This window comes from Ambystoma mexicanum, chromosome 7p, assembly GCF_040938575.1.
Source record: "Ambystoma mexicanum isolate Mex_15411 chromosome 7p, UKY_AmexF1_1, whole genome shotgun sequence".
NCBI classification, from domain to species: domain Eukaryota; kingdom Metazoa; phylum Chordata; class Amphibia; order Caudata; family Ambystomatidae; genus Ambystoma; species Ambystoma mexicanum.
Genome location: NC_090939.1, coordinates 535,694,186 through 535,717,709, shown reverse-complemented (window position 1 = coordinate 535,717,709; position 23,524 = coordinate 535,694,186). Strand labels below are relative to the sequence as shown.

At 42.9% G+C, this 23,524-nt stretch overlaps 1 protein-coding gene across 1 annotated transcript in view; it reads left to right on the top strand.

Annotated features, from left to right (window-relative positions):
• Window positions 1-23,524, top strand: part of TNFSF13B (TNF superfamily member 13b) — a 442,987-nt gene that overhangs the window by 209,024 nt on the left and 210,439 nt on the right. Inside the window, exon 3 of the mRNA XM_069636568.1 lies at window positions 20,888-20,944. Within this exon, the coding sequence (XP_069492669.1) occupies window positions 20,888-20,944 (57 nt within the window). The remainder of the gene's footprint in view (window positions 1-20,887; window positions 20,945-23,524) is intronic.

Sequence of the window (23,524 nt, the reverse complement as noted above, 5' to 3'; positions counted from 1 at the left end):
TTTTTCCAAGCTCTTCTCAAAGCCCACCTTGCAAGCCACGAAGGCTGTAGAAAACTCATGCTCAAATTGGGAGTTTGAAACTGAAAGGGAAGATATCCTTGCCCTAATTAAATCGTTCAGCAATCCCAGAGCTGCGGGTCCTAATGGCCTCACGAATTTGACATTAAAACAATATCCAGAGGAATGCGCAACATTTTTACACCAACTCTTTCTACTGGTGAAAATAAAATGCTGTATCCCGGCCACCTGGACAACATCTATTATTGTACCGATCTTCAAGAAGGGTGACAGGTCTGTGGCCGCAAATTACAGACATATCGCCCTCTTGGATGTTATTGGTAAACTCTTTGCGACCTTGATTCTGAATCAGCTTACGGCCTGGAGCTGGGATTCCAAACATTGGGATGGCTGACAAGCAGGGTTTGAAAAAAGAATTGGAAAATTGTTAAACCTTTTTCTGATAAACTACCTGAAACTGAGACTGGCAAAAAAGAACAGTAAACACATATATCTCGCATCAGTGGACCTGTCTCAAGCCTTTGACTCAGTAAATCGAGAGAAATTTTGGCAGAAGCTAAAAGACTAGGGGTGCCCTACTGACATACGCTACGCTATGGAGGCCCTACATAACAATACAAGTATTCAAATCAAGCTGAACCAAAAGGGTGACTTGTCAAACCCCATCAAAACAGGAGTGGGCCTCAAGCAAGGGTGTCGACTAGCCCCAGCTATCTTTAAACTATACATCTCAGACATGGGTGACGCCTTTACGGAAATTAGATGCTTCCCCCCATGTATTGCGGGCTCCCCAATGAATAGATTGTTGTATGCAGATGATGTCATTCTCCTGGATGAAACTCCAATCGGGCTCCAGCGCCAATTGAATGCCCTAGCACTCTTTTTATCTCTCACTGACCTAAGAGTAAATGCCAACAAAACAATGTTGCTTACCTTGGGGAAGACAAGACGCAAGTTCAAGGGTTGGCATGAAGTTCAAGGGTTGGCACATAAATGGTGACCAGATCCGAGAGACATCAGAATTGCTTTATTTGAGTTTTCTGATCAACGTAAGCTACAGTGAAGCCCCAAGAGAATTAGCACTGAGGCGCAAATTGAAGATGCTGACAGCCAGGCAAGACTGATCAAATGCAGATATTACAAATTCACACTGACACCTTTGCTCCATTTTTACACCATGAAGGTAGTTCCTATTGTGACCAATGGGGCTGAATGATCTCTCCAGATGAGCTGGAAGATATGGCAAATCCTAGAGGGCCTATTTTGGAGAGCCGTACTTGACCTCCCTAACTGTATACCTGTGGCTGTCATAAGCAAAGAGTTTGAACTGACTTCTCTCATTACTCATGTCAGCTGGAAAACTCTATTTTTCTATCGTAAATGCTTACTGCCTCCACCAGACAGCGGTTTTGGGCTGTTGGGCAAAGCACTGACATCAGAAAAAAAGCCTTTACTTGTTGAATGGAGCACAGGATGCCTGGGCTTGTTGGACTCATTAGACTCTACTGTGAAACTACTTATTGAAAACCCAGATCTTGCGAAAAAACGGCTATATGAGTATGATTGGATCGAATCCTCAGAGCTGGCGCAGTCATCCAAACTTTATGGCAAATACTGCATTGCTCTGAACAAGCATGGCTTAAAGGCATGGTCTAGTACAAAATTTTATTGTCCCTACGGGTCGGCCATGTTTTTTTAAGCCTAAGTGGCTCAATTTTAGAAAACTTTCCTATGGACCTTACCCGAGTTTTCGTCCATTAAACGCACGCGGAAACGGGCACGAGGGAGCCGCCATTTTCTGATAATCCTATCACTTGCCACATCGCCCTGGCTGACCTGCTTCTGTGGCACTAAATCAATTCCCCCGCCCCTGAGCCTGACATTATCCAAACATTCATATTCCCCGCCTCTCTCCGTGATGTTACTGTGCTGCGTAGGCAAACGCGCCCAGTCGTCTTCTACGCGACTCCACACAGAACCCGGAAACCAACACAGACCATCTCACAACACAGCGCGCCACAATTCGGAATATGAAACTGTACTTTAAAATCAAACAGCAACACGGTACATTTGGTAAAGTACATTTATTTGACATTAAATGTTTAGAGAATATTCAGCAATTGCCATATGAACTCCGAAAGCCATTTATTTTCTTTTATCTGTATCCGCAATGGTACACAGGGTGTTGCTTTTCGTTAAAAGAAGCACTTTGGAAGCACGGTGAACCGCAAGGCTGTTCCATCAACTAGGCACTAGTCCATCGTAAAGGTTGATATGTTGCTTCTAGCCACTAGTACAGCGTAAGGGCATGTGGGCCCTTGGCGATCGTCCCATAAAATTGTCAGTGTGCTCCAGTTGTTCACATGAAGCTGCAGGTGTCTCACGAAGAAACCGTCTGCTGGTGTCTCAAACCGATGGCAGTAGCAGAAGGGGAGCAAATACCTGTTATGAAAACAAAAAAAGTATAATTAGTCTCGCCAGCCGATCTTCATTAATATTACTCATTTTATTTATTACAGCCGATCAGAAACTATTTGCTTGCAAGGATAGTTCAATGGAGTATGTTCGGCTCTAAAATCAATGCGAAAAGTAACTAAATAAATCGAGGCCAACACACAATGATAAACGACAGTTAGTCTACATGCGTGAGGAATGATATGATATATGATATGGCATTTGTAACGCGCCTATACTCAAGTGTTTCAAGGCGCGACGAGGCAGGTGGGGAACAAGGGCAGACAAATAACGATCCTACTAGGCCAGGTGTCTTTCTGATCGCGCATGGGGAAGGGCGGATGGGGGGTAAAAGTGCTGTACATGGTTAGTTGAATACAAATTAAATAATAGGGCCAGCTGGTGGCAAGTACAAAGTAAATGCCGGGAGAAGGGGCTGAAGAATACAGAGACAGTCCCGTAGTGCAGGGAAAAGTGGCTGGGCCAAGGACCGAGATCAGTGAGACCAGTGGACCTGCATGCCCATGTGCCCACTACAAACACGTTTTCCTTGCTTTTCCTAGCTCTTCATTCATTCATTTATTCATGCATCCATTCATTAAATCTTCATTCCGGTATAAAAGCGTGTAAAGATTTACTTACATTATATTTGAAATTTCCATTGTGTCTCTTCGTAATGCAGTCTGTAAAACGGACCGTGCTCTTGACAACGATTTTTTGTATACTGAACTAAAATGAAACTCGGTCTAGTTTCTGAATTTTCTGCCTTATCGTCTCTTACGTTATTGCGCACCCCCTTCAAATGTAGTTCTTTCGGCATGGTCCCTGTCTCAAGGTCAAAAAACAATAGACCCTTATACTTCCAGTGCGACTTGTGGGCCTGATCTGGGTGCGAGCTGAAAATCAAAGCCGCTGTCCTTCGCATTCTTTATTTGCAACATCACGTAGTATAGGCATCTGTGAGAACTTGAAGTTTAGAATCCCTCTATGTAGTGCGCCTCAATGTGCAAATGCGAACTGGCTTCTCTCCCAAATGCCACGGCCCACTGGGCGCGTTCTAAGTGCCCCAATTTTGTCCCCGTTGTCTGCGAGCTTTGCAGCCCAAATTGAGACATTTAATTTTTGGCGGAAGGTCAGGGAAAGTATAAAGTACCACAGGAGTTGAGTTAAAAGTGAGATTTATTGTTTGTTTGTTTGTTTGTTTCATTATTTGCAATACGCAAGCCTCCCCTCCGTTAACAGTGCGCACAGTGCGCAGCATTTACATTTACATGAGATGAGACATGAGAAAAATATATACATAAACATATATGAGGTGAATAGAGAGAATTCAAAGATGACACCCAGCTTGTTCGCCACCCATGATGGTGAAGGTAGGGGTTAGGGTTACAGGTACACTGTACAATAACATTTATTTACAAAAAGACAATCGTATTGCAATTATTTAAACCGGGATTTGTACTTCACAACCAGCTGTGCTTCGGGTGGGCATGGCACAGTCGCATTGTTCGGTGGCAATGGATCACTGCTCTGCACAGAAACGTCCAAAATTCCATATCTGTGCTTCTCTAACACAGCAACAATAAGGCCTTTCACAAAGTCCAACTGCATTTCATCATAGACTGGTTTGATCACCCATTGCTTACTTCATTTTGAAAACACCTTAGTGTAGCGAGGCATCCTTACTTTACCCCTAGTCCTAGATTGTTCATGTCCGACATTGCTGTTATGGGCCAAGACCGCTAGTAGAGTGCGATGTTTCATGCCCCGAAAGCTAAAATGCAAGCGCTTTGGCCTGTACTTTAGGCACATATTGTGAAACCCCTCCAAATCTCCTGTGTGACAGAATTCTGTCAGTCCTCTCAAATCTCTTGATAGAGTTTTGTCGAAAACAATCTTCTCAATGGCTTTGTGTGTCGGTGAAGATGGAATCAACCACTTCTTCTTCCGTGCCTCCTCTGGGGACAAAGGGCCATGTTCACATTGGTGGAAATGTTGATTTGCTGTCCAGCGGTGAACGCTGGTACAGTGGTGCATTAGTGACCACCATTTTTCAAGTAGTATTTCCACTGACCCTTCACAAGTTTTTGAGCTCCACCAAAGATGGTTGGTGATAGAATGGGACCACTGCAAAATACTTTCAAAACCTTTTTTTTTTCCAGCAGCCGAGATTTTCTTACTGATTGATTTAGCAAGATGCAATACGTCAAATTGATGATTAATATGTGGGAACTGCTCTCTCATTGTCTTGGCAATTGAAACGTGTCTGTCCGTGGCTATGAGGTCGATGTGCATTCCCCTTGATTGTAGAAATTCCACTGATTTTATAAATTCTAGTTTCTCCATGGCCACTGACGATGTACATTGTGTTACCTGCACGACCACAAAACTCACAATTTTCTTACTATCCATGTCCTGAAAGTGGCAGGTGCAGTACTTGGCAGAAAATCCAGGGCTGTCGCACTGTCCATCGCTGGCTAGCCTGAATCGTTTGCCTTCCAATGTACTTGCTAGAGACAATTGTTCAATTTTCCAAGCATCACTAATGGCCGGAAACAGATAATCACGTTTGGTATATGTAGTACAGCGCTTTAGAAATGAAATGGAGTCCCACAAACTGAAAGAAAGCCTCTAACCTTCTAAAACTGGAGCCACTAAAAAGTGATGCAGCTGCACACAGTAGATTGCCTGCTGGCAGTTTCCCCAGCATCGGTTGTGCAGACCATGAGAACCTATGATTTAATCTACAGGTGGCATTTATTTTGACGTTACTGCCTTTTATTTGACGAGTCACATTAATCAATGGCTTCCCACATACTTTCCCTCTAATGGAATGCACACATTTCAGCATACTTATAATTTCCATCAAACAACTGTCGAGTACAATGTATTTGCTCTCTTTCATTAGACTGTCAAACTGCGTCAACGTTGTTTCGGCCTGTGACTTTGTGGAGATTTCAACACATTGGAAAGTAATATCGCTGATATCAAGTTCTGATGCGTCTATGGATGCTGCGGCTGGTTCATTCTTTGTCATTTCGACATCTATTACTTCAACATTGATGGGAGAACACAACAATGTCGACAGGTTTTTGGGTGGCAAATATTTGGCGGGTGTAGATTGTGTGAATTGATCTGCAACTACTTCAGAGCTATCTTCAATACATTCAATAACATCTTCTTGTGGTGGTGCGGTCGCACTGTAGCAATGGTCCAATAAACTTTGCTGTAGTCTCCAAACACAATTAATTCATGTTCTGGCCATTGGACATGAGCATCTCGAGCCTGAACACACCTCGCCTCAATTAATAGTTCCTCCATAGTGTACATGGTCTGGCAAGCAACATCTCTCATTCTCTTCACTGTCTGTGTATGTATAGTTCTGACACCCACGGGTAACTGGAGGAGAGATTGGAAAAGGGATGTTCAGTTTAAACACAAGATAAAGTGTAGTCCAATTGACTGGAAAAAAACATAAAATAGTCCCCAGCACAAACATTTTTTTAAAATTATGAACTGTTTGTAACTAACCTTTTTTGTTTTTTTTTCTTTGCAACTTTTTTTGACTCGACCTTCAACATCTGCACCCTGTTGATCCGATTCGTTTCCGCATGTCCTCCCTTCCTCTTGCGCTGCAACGACTATATTTTCTGTAGCCGCATAAACAGCATGGAATGAGGCTCCATCGTCTCCCTGAAACATAGTACTTTCATTACTATGTATCAAAATATTGTTAGCATAAAACACATGTGAGGACGAACACACTGGTACATCTCAATAGCCAAACACAATTTAAACATTGTGTGCAACAATCAAACGACAAGTATTCGACCAGTGATGATCTATTTCGATGAGCTGTCAGTATCCATACCTCTGGCTCTGCATGGAACGCCATGAATGGTTGTATTGGAGAGGAGGCATCCGCATCTCCCTGAAACACAGTACTTGCATTAGTATGGTTTTCAATATTGGAAACATAACACACACTTGGGGTCGACAGCACAGGTACATATAAACAGATAACCACAAATGATGCATTGTCTAAAACAATCAAGGAAAATATAAGTATGCAGATTTCATCGACTTTTTCCTCCGATTCCTTTACATCTGCATCATCAAAATGGGATGTTGTGATTGTAGTGGAAGCTTCGTCGTCTCCCTGAAACACAGCACATGCGTTAATAGGGAAGAAAGTATAGCACATGGAATCACGTTATATGATCACGCATGATGGAGCTGTCAGTATCCATACCTCGTGCTGCTGAAGAATATCTATGGATGTTGCAAATGTAGTGCGCACTTCCGAAAGCTGTTGCGCCGATTCGTATATGCATGGTCCCGCTTCCACTTCCCCTGGAATTACTTGAATGTCAGGCTCTGCATCAAGTGCAGGGGTTGACGCTCCATCAACTGCCTGAAACATAGTACTTGCATTAGTGAGGATTACAATACGGAAAACATAACACACACCTGGGGTCGACAGCACAGGTACATATCAACGGCTAACCACGAATGAAACATTGTGTAGAACAATCAAACGACAAGAATTCCAGCTCTGATGATGACGCTCGATGGAGCTTTCAGTATCCATACCTCCTGCTGGTGAAGAGCATCTAGAAATGTTGTAGATGTGGCGGATGCTTCAGCATCTCCCTGAAAGACAGTACTTGCATTAGTATGGATAACACTAATTATAACTGAAAACAAACACCAGTGGACGATAACTAAGGTGTATATCAATTGGAAAGCACTAACCAAACATTCGGTAAAATAATTACACGATAGAATAAAACTATTACTTGACATGCATAAAACAAGTATGTAGCGGATTAGCCTAGTAAGATTACCTGATACGGGCTAGAAGTGGTTGATAACTGCGACCACGTCAAGGATGTAGAATGTTCTTGCTTCAGATTCAAGGGATAGTCAAGAAGTTGTAAAGGTAAATTAATGATTGATAATGAAATGACAATATTAAAAATAGCCGTGTAAGGCGACAGAATACTTGAAAAATGCTCAATACAGCACAGTTCCCTGGTTCCCATATATATATACATTGCGTTTGTGGGTTATGAAATCGAAAAAGAATATATGATAAATGTCATTATTCAAAAAACTATACACTCATATCAATATCAAAATTATTACAAGGGATAGAACACCTACAATATCAATTAATCCATTCGGCTACCTACACACTACCACAAGGCCTAAAGCTAAATCCGGACACTTGACTCAGCGGTGGCGGAATGTGGACGAATAGAGTGGGAATAGCGTTTTCGAGCAATTTCCGTGTCGTTCGCCGTTTATTCTTCTTTGTTACCCAAGATGTTGTGTACATGTCCAAGGAAAAGTGCCGGCTGCAGATGCGGTATCGATCACCCCTCTTGTCCTGTAAGACTTGTTGGACTCTACTTTCCAGCTCATCCAGTGGATATCCGCAATGTCTGACCCATTCTCTTATTCGATCAACAGTTTTCGGGAATACATGCATTGTAGTGCCTTCAGATTTCGCATGGGTCTTCGAAGGGCAACCGCTAATCGAATAGGCAGGCATTGTTGATAAATCTGAAAAGTAAATATCGACATTATTATACAATCTTCAAGAATAAAGATTTGATACAAAAGTAAATGAATCATACAATGATCAATGCAAGGTTTGTTTTGGTCGCAGGAACTATACCAGTTAATTATGTGCGGCTTAGTATTTGCATAAGTTACAGAAATGTATAAATGATGTGACTAAAATCTGAACATGTGACTCGTCCCTTGGATGTTCTGTCTTGCACGAGAAGGAAACATGCTTACATTATAGACTGGACCCCCGAAGGATGCAATTCGATGACAATAGACACAGATGAAAATAAATAGATCTGTTGATAGCATAGCAATGGATACTCAAGTCAATAGCAATGAGACCAATGAACATAGCACTATTGTGTACTCTACTCTCAAATAGATAGAAATTTAAAAATCTGCGAAATATGACTAGGATACATGGCCTTACCTTGACCAACAAACAGTTGGATTCAGCAAGCAGAGCAGAATGTTGCAGGAGAATAGGTGGGTGGCCACAGGTAGCACACTGATGGGTTTGCTCTAAGCGGTCACAGAAGTTCACGGATAGCAAGACGACGAGCAGATTAGCGTAAATCTCAGTGGTTGCCAGGTAGCACGTTCAGGAGTTGACTTGCAAAGCACAAAGATGTTCTCATGACACATATTAAGTGGTTTATAAAGTATTAGAAACAGGGGTGTGTTTGTGAATGAATGACGTATGTATGTCGTGGTCTTAGGGGGGGCGGCCTGCTTGAAGGGGAGGCCTGGCTAGAGACACAGGGTCTGAGGAGGCCATGTGAGCAATGGCCCCTGGGCGTGAGATACCTTTTGAAGTGTACATGCTGTTTGGCACCTTGGCCGTTTGCGCCCGTGACAGCCCCCCATGCCAGAGCTCATCCCCGGGTGCGAACCGCCTTTGATAGAGGGGGTGGGATGGATGGGCCTCGGGCGTGCAGATAAGGCACAGGAAGACTGCTGAATGGAGACACACTTATGTGGATTGCAGGGGGGTGGCCTGCTTCAAGGCGAGGCCTGGCTGGAGACACAGGGTCTGAGGAGGCCATGTGAGCAATGGCCCCCTGGCATGGGATACCTTTTGAAGAGTACATGCAGTTTGGCACCTTGGCCTTTCGCGCCCCTGACAGCGCGCATCCCCGGGTGCGACCCGCCTTTGATAGAGGGGGTGGGATGGATGGGCCTGGGGCGTGCAGATAAGGCACAGGAAGACTGCTGAATGGAGACACACTTATGTGGATTGCAGGGGGGCGGCCTGCTTCAAGGGGAGGCCTGGCTGGAGACACGGGGTCTGAGGAGGCCATGTGACCGATGGCCCCTTGGCGTGGGATACCTTTTGAAGTGTACATGCAGTTTGGCACCTTGGCCTTTCGCGCCCCTGACAGCCCCCCATACCAGCGCTCATCCACTGGCGCGAACCGCCTTTGATAGTATATCGTTGCTTATCAATAACAAATGCCACATACCGGAGATTCTTGTGAGCACAGACCCACACTTCAACCGGTGTATTATAGTAGTCAAGACCCGAAGGCCTGTATAATCCCATGGTAATTGTTAGTATAGATATATGTGTGACTTTTATAGAGACATAACCTACTGAAAGACTTTGAACAAGTGTTATTTAGTGCATGCATTATCGAGAATATGTTATGTTAGCTTAGATAGATAGTGACCACCCTGCTTCACAGCGACCAGACCTTCACCCATTCGGAGCACAGATGTCTGACATCCATCCTTGAATGGAGACACACTTGATTCATTTAAAACATCGAAACAACCGTTGTTAAAATATATGTGGTGTTTTATTTTGTATCTTATTTTCATGACACAAAAATACAAGACTTTAAAGATTATACAGGTCAGGTTGCAGCACAGCGAGAGAAAATCCCCTGTACTGACTGCTGTCACTTGGGAACGTTTCTCTAATGGCACGAACGGCACAGGCGGGTATCACTCTTCGAACGCGGTGTCCAAGCCTCCCGTGGAGCCACCACGTAAAGGGACGATAGGCCACCAGCATGTACCACCTGTGAAAAGGAATGAAACAAACTGTTTTTAAATGACCAAGATAAGTTTAATAAACGTTTGTTGTCAATGACAATTCTTGTAACTAATGGCATTCCGCACGGACAAATGCTATCTAGACAATGCACACTATTGAATGACTTACATGCGTTACAATGATATGTAGATGTAATTTTGGATATAGTAGAAGAACATGAAATAGGAGTGGCATGACAAGCAGAGTATACTTACTCGTTACTCGGATTACGAGGACGAACAGTTGCGCGAAGTTCGTGCATAAGCACCATCATTATTCTCAACACGGCCCGTGTGAGGCAGGCTGCCCTGAATTCTGGCAGCTCGGTGATGCATTGCGGTCATGGCTCGCCTTCCGAAATGTAGGCCAGGCATCCCGAGTTTTCTCCGCAGCAGCAGTTCTCCTCCTCGGTTGGCATTAGCTTGCACCGATTGCATGTGCACCAGGTGAAGACGCTGTCGATGCGACTAGACCCAGGCTCTTCATCTGTTGATTCGTCCTGCCAACTGCCGTCCAAATCCCCATCGTTTTCGCGTGCTTCCCTTTCCAGTAGTTCCTCCTCGGTATACTCGGGCTTGTACATGTAGGGAATTATTGTAGCCATTGTGTGGTAAACAAAGTAAAATAATTTACCGAGATGGTACAGGTGTTCACACGGGCTACAAGCGGCGAAAGTAGCTGACCAGAGAACAGAAACGAGTCCCAAAATACTCTAATTAACTCAGAGAGAGGAATGGAATCGAAAATCTGCTGCTGTGTGTTGTGAAACGGTCTGTTTATACTTATTGAGGAAAGAGGCGTCCTGCCATTTCCATGGCGACACGTCATTAGCTGAAGCGCAGCGAATGTTGACACAAGACGTGCTTTGGCGTTGGGAAATGGGCGGTACGAGTCTTCTGATGACAGGCTCAGGGGCCGGGGAATTGATTTAGTGCCACAGAAGCAGGTCAGCCAGGGCGATGCAGCAAGTGATAGGATTATCAGAAAATGGCCACTCCCTGGTGCCTGTTTTCACGTGCGTTTAATGGACGAAAACTCGGGTAAGGTCCATAGGAAAATTTTCTAAATTCGAGCCACTTAGGCTTAAAAAAACATGGCCGACCCGTAGGGACAATAAAAATTTTTACTAGACCATGCCTTTAACTCCGCTGTATTTGAGTATGTTTCCTTCGGCGGAGTTGAAACAGCAATTTCTCAGACTTCGCTTCAACATCTTTCTGACCAAAGAAATTCTTGAAGCGAGAAAAGCAGAAAAGCACGAGACACTACAAATGTCAGCTCTGTGGTCACCCAATGGAAACACTTTGCCATCTCATTATGAGTTGTCAGGGCATCACAGACATTCGACGTAATCTGCTGGGGCGATTTTTCATAAATAATTGAACTTCAACAAGAAAGACGTTTGGTTACAATTGCTACAGGGCTCAACGTTATCTATAACTTTTGCCCTGCTCGAGATGGTATAATCATCTTTAAAAAACTCGATGGAGAGAAGTGAGAAAGAAAGTTTAATTCTGCATAACTAGACTGAAAGAGCTGTTAATTTGTGCTGAACTCCCCCCCCCCGCTTTCTACCTGTATCTTCTTCCTCCTTCTTAACTTCTCTCCCCTTTTTCTTACCTTTTTATAGTAATTAATTGAAATGATTGTATCATATGTTTTTTTTTTTTCAGTTATGGAAATTTCGCTTACTTATTTCTTTTTCTTTCTTTTTCTTTCACGCTGAAATTGAACTGTAACTGGTAAAAAGCTTCTTTTAAAGCTAACACTAATAATAAAAAAAAATTGCCATACAATGATTTCTTTCATACAATCCTACAAGATACTCCCTTGCACGTGTCGTTTGATATACATCCCAAATTTACCCCGATCACAGGTATGTGTGAGGGGTCAGAAATGCGAGGCGGATGACTTTGTAAAGCGTTTTCATAATTTGCCATTTTATTAAAAGGGTTGGATGAACGCTCTAACAAAGGATATCTGTCTCTCAGACTCATACATTCAATACATCAATAAGGTAATGCATGGCAGTTCAAAACAACAAATTAATATTCCAATTGAACCTGTAAAATGACCACAGTCCTGGTTTATGATCTGGGTGAATTCCCCTTCCCCAGATTCACCAGGATTCTTGTTCCTCAGTTAAAAAATAAAATAAAAATGTCCTGGTTGCTAACACAGTTCTAACACAGTTCTTTGTAACTTACACTTACACTAGAAAGTTCCCGTACTTCAAAATAGAGTGTTCTTTCTCTTCTTCGCATAAGAATGAATCTCAAAATAATCTTCTCCACAATGTAACACATATTTTCTTTGTCAGGATGGTTTTTGCCACAACTAAATGCTTACAAGAAATGCAGTTCCAACACAGCAGGGTTATACAATTCTTCCATCAGCACCATAAATAATATAACATTGTAACTTTTGATCTCTTTTTGAGATTTTGTTTCTTCTTTGTAAAGGTTCATGGTAGACCGAAACCATATACAAATAAAAAAATATATATATACCATTGTAGATTAGGATCACAGTTCAGCACTTTGTCAACTACTACCTTGTATATTCCCATGCCAGGCCTACTACTTCAAAGGTTTGCCATCGGGGTATACTTCACTGCCCGAGCAAGTCTTCAAAATTAGAACATGCTGCAGTGGTAACATTTAACTTGAACAACTTTGCAACCACTTCACAATGTTTTTTGGTTTGCAGCATTACACTTTTATGAACCTTTCAGGGAAACACGATTCACCTTTGTGCTCTTTAAGATCCCTCCGCAAAGTATGCTTCTCTCCCTCTGAATAACCTTCTTCAGAAGGGCCGCCTCTTTGCCACTTTTGTTTCCCCACTGCACCAGTAACCACATATTGACAAGGATACAGATTTTTTTCTGCTTCTTTCTTGGCTTGAGCAGTGTGTGTTTATGTTAGCTGTTGTTATATAGGTCATCAAACATGAATGACAGGCTTCACAACCCTGGGGTCTTCTATTATTCCCCTTTCGTCTTTGGCAATATCTGTTGGACTTATATTGCTTAGGTTTCAGCCTCTCTTGGCTTGGGTAATAGTTGTAGCCATAAGCTTTCAACAATGTTGCTTCCCCGGGTGGTTGGACTTTCTATACCTTCACATGCCCAATTTTGAATTCACTTGGTTTTTAATATTCTTAACACATCTTTCACTCATATGCAAGTGAACTGTCCTCCTGCACCATGCAAGCGGCATCGGAGCATCCCAGAGTTGCTTTCACACTGTGAACTCAATGGGTAGGTTGCACACTTCTGACCCTCTCCATGGTTGCAGGTATTCCTCTGATGTGGCTCCCAGCATCCCAGAGAACACTCCCTCATTCTGCCTTCACTCGCACCACTTGTTTCTGTAGGCTTCCTGGCTCCTGAGAGTTTGTAGTGCACATCAGCCACCACATACCACTCCAGACGAAACATTTCCCTTGCTGCTTTCACCTTGCACAGTCTCTGCATAATAAGCCTTCTAAGGACCAGTGTTCCCTCGACACGCTTCCCGCTGCATGACCTCTGCACCTAGGACATCTGATACACAGACCCTCTCCAGACCAGCCACAGTCTTTGGCTTTCCAATGGTTTTTGTGTCTTCCTCTGCCAGTCCTACCTAGGTTGCATTCACGGTCTGAACTGCTCCCTCTGGTTGTACTGTTCTCCTACTGATTTCTTCATTACCTGAACCTAAGGGGGCCTTTTAAGCCTCCACGTCTCCCTCAGGTGTGGGTCATTTATATCAATTAGTTGACCCCTCCTGCATTGTTCCTCTTCAGCCCTCATCCTCGTCCCAGTACTTAGGGAACTATGGGACTTGACGTCCATAGAATCAAAGTTCCTTTTTCTGACTTCCTTAGTTTTACAGTTAGTCATTAAAAGATTGGGGTTTCGGGCAGGTTAAATAGAGGGTTTCCCATTCTTCCTGCCCTGTCCAGCCCCCCATGTGATAGTCCCGCAGAACACCACCCCCAGATCATGAACAGGAAGCGTCTGCCTTTCCCTGGCCACATGAGAATGGAACCAGGCCAGGTTTTCTGATGGAATCATTCCTGATTCATCACATATGACAAAGTACCGGCAGAAACTGCTATCACCTCCAACATTCAAGGCAGATTTCAGTCAGCTAAAAGACATTTAGAAGCTGCTCAAGAACAAAGGCAAATCCATGCAAATAAGAGGAGGCAAACCACCCCTCAATTTCAGTTTAATAATATTGTTTGGTTATCCACTATGCATATACATCTTCCCACATGTAGTCATAAATTCAAGCCTAAATACATTGGACTGTTCTGAATTTCCAGGATCATTAACCCTGTAGACATGGAATTACTTCTTCCCACAAGCTATAGGGATCACCCTGTCTTTCATGTTTCTCACTTACAACCCATTCAGTCCTCCCCCATTTAACCCTCACATGAAATTGCCCATACACATGCAGTAGGGCCTCAAAATAAATGTGATTGAGATGCTTGCAGACTCCAGTACGTAAAGGTTCACTACAACAACTAGTTAATTGAAAAGGATTTGTTCCTGAGGATAGATCTTCGGTTCTGTTAAAGGATGTCCTAGCTTACTGACTGAATAGGAAATTCCATTTCAAGTATCCTGATAAGCCATGTTCCAGAAAGTTGGGTCCACTTAAGAGGGTGATGGTGGTGGAGGGGGGGGGGGTTTATAGAGCATTGTGATGTCACAACTTTCCAGTCCTTTTCAGCTTATTATGCTGTATTGCCCCGCTTACATTGCGAATGGGGCAGGCAAGTAAAAACTTGCTTCGGCTGCGGTGGCTCTGCATGCATCACAGCATGATGAGAGGGTCCTTTCCTTAGACATGGGTCCACGTTCCAGAGCACAGGAAGGAGCTCTACTCTAATTGGACATTGGCGCATGGACATACCTATATCTAACGGAAGCAGTGAGTATTAAGGATTGTGAGACACATGCATTGGTGTTGTCGCAATCTTAATTTTCTTTGGTACCCTGGTGCTTTAGCATAGACTTCCTCCATGCCCGACTCCAGACTTTAGGTAATTAGACCTTTGCCTCTTCTTGTTTCTTTCTTTTACTATGCCACATAATGTCTAGCTGATAACCTCTCAGAATGGGTAACACACCCTAAACCTACCATGTAGATTCCTTAGCCAGTGGAGAAACTTGCTTAAAGGCCACTTCTGAGTTTCTTTGATCTTGTAAAGAAGTTAATTCCTGGCCGCCCACTAGTGACTATTATATTACTGCCTGCTAGATGGAACATTTGTGTTACTTTCTCCGACTAGCCATTAAACAAGGTCCTCACTTCTCCACAGACCTGAGAGAAGACCCTAGCATTTCATCTGAGTTGGCGCGTCAAGGCACTCCTGCTTTCTGAAAACCCTTCCACAGGGTGTGAAACCCCTCAGTGAGATGGATGCTTTTGTTTTTCAAATGTACTCTTTGTGGTTCCCGAGGGTCCCACAATGTTATGATCAAGTTCCTGACAGATGGTGTGTAAGGCTGCAAGAAGGATTATAGTTAAATGTATAGACAGCACTCCTCCTGACGTTACAGTATATGAGTGGTGCTTGCACACCACCACTCACTTGCCAAAGGCACCTTCTGGGAAAGACACATGTAGGAAGAAAAAGAAGCCAAACTTTCAGATGGTATCGAGATAGGATTGAGGGAGAAGGGTGTGCATGGGCTTTGGGTTTGGGAGAGGTAGGAGGGCATGGGTTCTTAAGACTGAGGGAGGAGGGAAGGCATGGGTGTTGTCAATTTATGTACTGTGAAATGTGCCTTTACGCATCCAGAAAAAAATGATTATCAGTTGAAGGTGCATTAGTCGTGCTTCCTTCCATCAGCAGGGCCATTCACAGGTCAATGTAGAGGAGGGTTATGCTATTGGATTCACCAGTGGGTTCAATCTTCTTCTCCAGGATGCCATTAGCTCCACCTGTTTGGTGGAGATAACTCTGCCCATTTTTTTTAAGGAATTGCCACATGTTTTTAGATGTTTTTTGGTGGTATATATATTTGCAATTGGGTTTCATTTCCTTCTTTATGTTGGCAGTCATTCCTCCAGTACTATTTACTCCAGTGGAATTACTGCCACTTTCTGGTGGTCATTCCTCCATCGGTAATTCCTTCAGGGGAATTAGTGTCAGAGGAATTACTGACATATTTTGGGACTTAGAATTGGGCAGAACAATGAAGGTGGTGGGAATTCGGTCTCTTTACCTTTTAGCCTTGACGCCACATTCGCAAGGAGGCCCATTGTGACCCTTTGTCCATAAAGTCAGATGAGCCCTATCCGAGGGGGAGAACATGTAGGACACAGGGCATGCGGTGATGCATCACTCATCACTTTGTGCTCTCGATTGACAATACTGCTCCTAGTCAGTGATGATGCTGCTATAGATGAGTCTTTTAGGGACGATTCAACAGTATGGATGTGTTGTTCTAAGAAGCCAACAATTATGTGTCTCTTTTTAATCCAGCTGCAGGAATCTATAATACCTTTTCACACACAAATCCATGTGTGCCTTCCTTTGTTGTCATTTGTCTTTCAAAGGGGTAAAAAAACACAATTCCCTATAGAAGTCATTAAGAAAATAGCTCTAAATTTAAATTAAGGGGCGGATACAAATAAAAGTAAAGGTGAATTGGTTTTCTGATAATGCAAATCATCTAGACAGGCTGCCACTGCACTATAGCTGGCAGACACAAACGGTTCTGAAATACACACAACTCTGGAATAATAACTCTTTTTATCATCCTAGACAAATATCTATATTTAGAGTGAACAGTTCTAAAAACAAATTTGTGCCTCATTCCAAGTTTGTCGGTGCGGGAAAAAAGTGGCACATTTCCTGCACTGCCAATTTTTTGGGCGGGTTTACTGCTGGTGAATTTACCTATGGACTCCAAAAAAGGGGAATTACAACCACTTGTAAAACCCTTGGTAACTCAATGGGACCAAGTTGCGATAATAGTAATTGAGTTTAGCTGTATTTCGGCAGATTTACCACCAGAACACCGCCAAACTCGTAATGAGGTTCAAAGTACTGACACTGTGTATAAGTCAAAAGTTTTAGGATTAACAGAACAAAGTGATTGGTAAATACAATCTGGTCATATGGAAGCACAGCCTCAGGTTACGAAATCTCCCCCTGAATTCAGCTTTGTGATGTTGGCAATACAATTGTACTGATCAATCCAAACATCAATTTGTCCACAAATTCGTCAATTCAATCGCTGCTGATGACAAATCCAGGTTGCCAAGTGCTAATGTATACAGTGGCCTTAGAGGTGGATACTCCACAGTTCCCATGCAAAGCGAGATATAAAGTGCTAACTGTTACAAAGTAGACTACAAAAGAGATGGCAGACTAGAATGCACGTTAATTGTATCACTTTCAACTCCCATCTTCAAAGTAATGCGTACATTCCATCTGAAGGACAGCTTGTAAAGACAGATTGTGATCCGGCAGCCAGGTATAAATACAGGGAATAAATAATAAAGTTTCAGCAGGCAAAATCCAGAACGGAATTCTCAGCAAGCGGCAGGTACAATAAAATGCGTCTTGCCAGAGTGAACATTCACAATCACTGTTATATTTCAAATATACAATTCTGTGATCATTTCCAAAATGCCCTTTGCTTTTATGCAAATCGCAGGAGGGCCAGTCCCTTCTGCAGGTGCCCGCCTCCTGCAACTGATTTGGTTCCTTGTGGAGATTTGTGCCATGCTAGATCTGGGCAGGGTCTCTGTCCCTCAGCCCCACCCACCAGGTATGTCATTTGCTGGGATGGCAGGGGTAGCAGTTGCTACCCCTAGCTCCCCCTCTGCTACCACTAGACCTGTCCTTCCGACCCCTGCGCCAGTGGAGAAAGAGGCAGTGCCAAGAGCAAATATCTGTGTTGCACCTGAAAAAGGCGGTTGTAAATGCAGCTAAATGTGCCATAGCTTTTTTCACCTGGAATCTAGATCTCGTTAGCTGAAGAAATAACATGGATGCAGGAAAAACCATTAAGCCGCCATCACTAAAAAGTTGGCAGTCAATTAGTAAAGAATGGCTGAAGGGTTGGGTTCAGAGGCGGGCGTTATTTGCAGCTCATTCCCGGTACTGTAGCAATAGGAAGGGTATGGGGCTAGGCCTAGCTTGCTGCAAATGGGTAAGAGCAGCCTGCTTTACTCAGTGACAGCACCGCATTAATGCAAATCTCATCAGTGTTTCTCATTGTCTGCTTTCCACATCCAGTGAGCCTCTGGCCCTGTGATGAGAGGGGTGTGCCACAGTGGATTCTGCCACCAATGCTTCCTGGGCACTGTGTGACCTGACCCAGACCTGCCAGACCTGCCTCACAGGCACACTGTAGATAGACGCATGATGATATAATTAATTTACATGAAGTTTCCCTCCACCTTTGAAGTAAGCCATGTGTTGCTCCCTCAATCAAAAAACATATATATTTGTAAGGATTGGTCAGGGGCAACACACTTGCTTTGGGAACAGCAGGATGGTGCAACATGGGTTCAGTTCCTGTTCCAGTGCTTAGAAGCTCAAGGAGGTTGGCAGTAAGCAAGATATAAAGGACAAAAGAAAATAATACAATTGTCCTTTTCTAGGGGTGATGGCATGGAGATGCTGATGCTGTTTACATTTAGAAAAAAAAACTGCAATTGTGGTGACCTGCAACCCATCCTTCCCCCTTTGGTGCCCATCTAAAAAAAAGAAGTGTGGGTTGAACAATTAAGCACAACAAAAAGGTGATGGCTGGAAGGTTCCAAATCATTCAAAACCACCAGACCATCGATTTTGAGCCTGCAAAGCTTCTACAGGAGAGGAAAGACCATATGCAAATCAGGATTGGTCCTACCCCAAAAGGGGCAGTCCAACCTGAACTGCTAGGTCAAAACCTTTCTGCACGAGACCACAGACATCCCCAGACATGTTTCAGCCTCATTGGGTGGCATCAGCCTAGGTCTGTAGGCCCAGAAGGCTTTTCTAGGGGTGATGTCATGGAGCTGCTGTTGCTGTTTGCATTTGAAAATAGAAAACCCTGCAATTACTGTGACCTGCAACACATCCTTCGCCTCTATCTCCCATCTAACAAAAGAAACTGTGAGTTGCTTACCAAATAGGCAAAACAGAAAGGTGATGCCTGGAAGGTTTCAAATCTTTCATAACCACTGACACTGCTCTGGGCAACCCTCCAGACCATCGTTTCTCTGTTTGGAATTGTTTTGGTCAGTTGCTGTTTCCAGTCTCTGGCCAGACACTTGGCAGGCACTGGATGTCTGCGCTTTGGGGTTTAGGCCTTTTTTGATATGCTCTGTCTGTTTCCAGTTTAGATCGAGTGATGTACAATAGTCCAGGTTGTTGTGTTCGACGTCTGCTTACATTCACAATAATTTGGTAATATGGGCCTATACACACTGATATTAACCCTATATACAGTGATCCATTCTTGTATGATATGTATATCAAATTTCATTCATATTGTAACCATATTACTGCACAGTAATTCTGCCAGCGGTAAATCTGCCAAAAAACCCAATGGAGTACTAACAATTCCAAAAATGGGGAGTTACCACCACTTGCAATCCAACTCCACAGGAACAAAGGGTGGTAACTGTAATTAAGTTTGGCAGTTAATCAGCAGATTTATTGCTGAATCAGTGCCAAACTCATTACAAGTTGCGCTGTAATCCAGGGATGGATAGACTGTCACAGGCAAATCCTCTCTCTCCCTCCACAGCCAGCACACAGACTACACTCAAGAGATCTCTGACTGCCTGTCCCAACCAGTTGTGGCACTTGGTGCCTTCAAAATACTTTAAAATGGTAAGGGTCAAACCTGCAGAGCAGCAACAGTAAAAGACTGCTGCTAACTGCCTTTACCACTTAGTAGCATTTAGCACAGTCTGAGCGGTCCATCCAGCCCCATATTAGGAAAGCACTGCGTAAAACTTGTAAGGTGTGGCCACCGTGAGCAATGCTCCAAGAACAAGTTTAGGAAATCTTTGATGTTTCTGCCCACGACTAGTTTACAATACTTTTGTAAAATATAAATACAATTATGGGGGTTGTAGCGGTGGTAAAATAGTGGCAGTAATTCAGTTAAACCCACTTTATTGGAGTAGCGGAATTACCTCTGCTTTTACCACACTGTAGAATTCTGGGTTTGGTGGGAAAGCAAAGGATTCCTCTCCAGCAAATTGGTGAAGGTAAATCCTCCACTTTACCTCCAAATATCAGTGGATTTACTGTGCAGTATTGCCACTCATGATAAATCTGCGAACATCACCGTAGACTCCAAAAATGGGGATTTAAACCTCCATACCACCACTCAATTACTGTGGTAGTGCAATGGTACCGAGTGGCAGTAACAAAAAATGAGTGTGGTGGTAAATTGGCCGATTCACTAATGATTTACTGCCAAACTCATAATGAGGACCACATTTCTCTATTTTCTCTTACTATCCCCATTGTTGAGTTTTTTTTCTCCACACCCTATCTTTTTGCTGCCTTTCCTCCACTTGAAGTTTCAGTGTATTTTACCAGGTATCTAAGCCCAGAGTACTGAACCATCCCAAACCTCGAGAACATCTCCAGGATCCCGAATCCCCACAGGATACTAGGGATGTTCTGAAAGTGACATTGGTATATTTTGTACTGTAGAGCAGATTGCAGGGCCTACAAAGCAAGTCACCTCCCTCTGGAGATTTGTGTGAGCTCTTGATCCACTTTTCTAAACGATTGCTAAGGCCAAGTGTTAACACTGTTTTTTTTTAATTATTTCAGTGCTTCATGCATGCCTGCAACTGATTGCTGACAACAAAAGGAACCTCCAACAAAAAGGTAAGAGCAAATGGGTAAGATCAGCCTGCTTTACTCAGTGACAGCACAGCATTAACGCAAATCTCATCAGTGTTTCTCGTTGCCTGCTTTCCACATCCAGTGAGCCACTGGCCCTGTGATGAGAGGGGTGTGCCACAGTGGCTTCTGCCACCAATCCTTCCTGGGCACTGTGTGTCCTGACCCAGATCTGCCAGACCTTCCTCACAGGAACACTGTAGATAGATGCAAGGTGATATAATTAATTTACATGAAGCTGCCCTCCAACTTTGAAGTAAACCATGTGTTGCTCCCTCAATCAAAAAACATATATATTTGGAAGGATAGCTCAGGGCAACGCATTTGCTTTGGGAACAGCAGGATGGTGCAACATGGGTTCAGTTCCTGTTCCAGTGCTTAAAATCTCAAGGAGGTTGGCAGTGAGCATGATATAAAGGACAAAAGAAAATAATACAATTGTCCTTTTCTAGGGGTGATGTCATGGAGATGCTGATGCTGTTTACATTTAGAAAAAAAAACCTGCAATTGTTGTGACCTGCAACACATCCTTCCCCTTTGGCGCCCATCTAAAAAAAAAAATATGGGTTTAACAATTAAGCAAAACAGAAAGGTGAAGGCTGGAAGGTTTCAAATTACATATGTTGTGTTATCTTGCAATTGTATAGCGCCTCCTGCCATACTTCATTGCGTCAACATGCTTTGACTGTCAGAGAGGCAAAGGAGGAGTATGATAGAACATTTATTAGTGGTAGGGTGAAGCATAGTCGGGTATATAGTTGGGAGGAGGGCGATAGAGAAGATGCACAGGAAGGCATGGTAAGCAAAAGGTATTGGAGCTATGTGTACAATGCTGTTTTGGGTATCAGCACCCGGACTAGGTGACCTCAAACAGTATGGCAGGGCCTATGAATCACTGACCCACGGCCTGTCTCACAATGATAATGCAGAGTGTATGTCTCATAAACCTCCTGCCTTCCCCTCCTGTTGCTCACTCCTGTCACATGCCCCTTCCTTCATCCTAAGGTTGTCCTCCTCTTAAGGACGTACACCTCATTTTCTCTTCACAACACCCCCGCCCGCCACTTATCATGAGGCTGCTTATATCTGTTCGATCAGTCTTTGGGGTTTCTTGACAGTTCTTTTGCATCACACCTGTTCCTCTGAGGACTCTTCATTCGTAGGATCTTCTGGGGTATTAAGGATACGAATCAGGCGTCACACATCGGACCAGGACTCTTGCCCTTAGCCCAGGATGTAGCTCTCAATTAGAATACTTTTCCTTTATTTCCTAAAATTCAGATTGAGCTGGCACCCAACCCGTCTCACACCCCCTTTTACAAATACCCCGGGTCACAATGGACCATGAACCAGGCTGATGGGTGTTAATATAATATTTATTTATTTTAAATTCAAAGAAAATCACACTATTTTGATATTGGGCAGCAATCACCAATGGGATGATAATTACAATGTGAACTGATGAAATACACTTGGTTGACCTTCTACTAGAACATATCAAAAGCACAGATGAATAGGAGCAATTTTACTGTTCGGGTAGATAGCACCTGAGTTAAGATTCCCCCTGCAATGCTCCCTCAAACTCCTATTAATCAAATTTTGAGTGGATAGAAAGGAGCAGCAAGGAGTCAGGGATTCTATGCAGCAAACAAATTAAAATCTGACCTTTCCTATCGAAATGGGAGGCAATATTGAAAACCTTTGCAATTGCATAAATGACACTCGGAATTGGTAAATAATTGATTTAAAAGTGAGGTTGAATAAATGAGGTAAATATGAGTTATCACAGTATCATGGATGTAATAACACTAGCAACTACAAAGCCAGAAACCAACAACGGGCATACAATTATTTTATTTTATTTCATGTTTATTAGTTGTTTTATTCAAGAAAACTTGATTTTTCAACTTTCATAAAATACAAATTCACACAATTATAAATTCATAAAATGTGCATGGTTGAATAACAAACAAAGCAATGAATATTAAGATGTGTCTGAAGATATGATACATAATATCGAAAGAATATGCAACATACAAGGAATATAAAAAATAAAAATACAAATTACTATAACACATACTTCAATCTGAGTCTTATTCTATCTCTCACAAATTAATCCTGATTATTGACTTTTTCATCAAATCTAAACTATATAAACAATTAAGAATCACATATCTAATAGTTCTCGTTGTGCTATGAAACAACAACTCCCATAGTCGTTACTTGTTATGATCAAATGCACGTTAAACAGATGTGCAAAGTGTAAAATTCACTGTGATAACAACATTGGGCATTAAGTGCACAGATGCATCGTTGTTTCGGGGACAACGTGATAAAATAGACATTGTAGATCAGAGATTGGTAAAATTCTGCATGTACACAAGACTTCCTTAATGGGCCCGATATTTAGGCGAAATCGCAGAAAATTATTTCGGAGTCGCGAGGCAGGAAACATGATGAAATAGCTTTCAGTTTCACCATATCGTTTTAGGGCATATGCATTGGTCAAGAATTTATGATATGTGAGGCACGCACTCCTGGTTTTAAACCAGTCATATTCCCAAA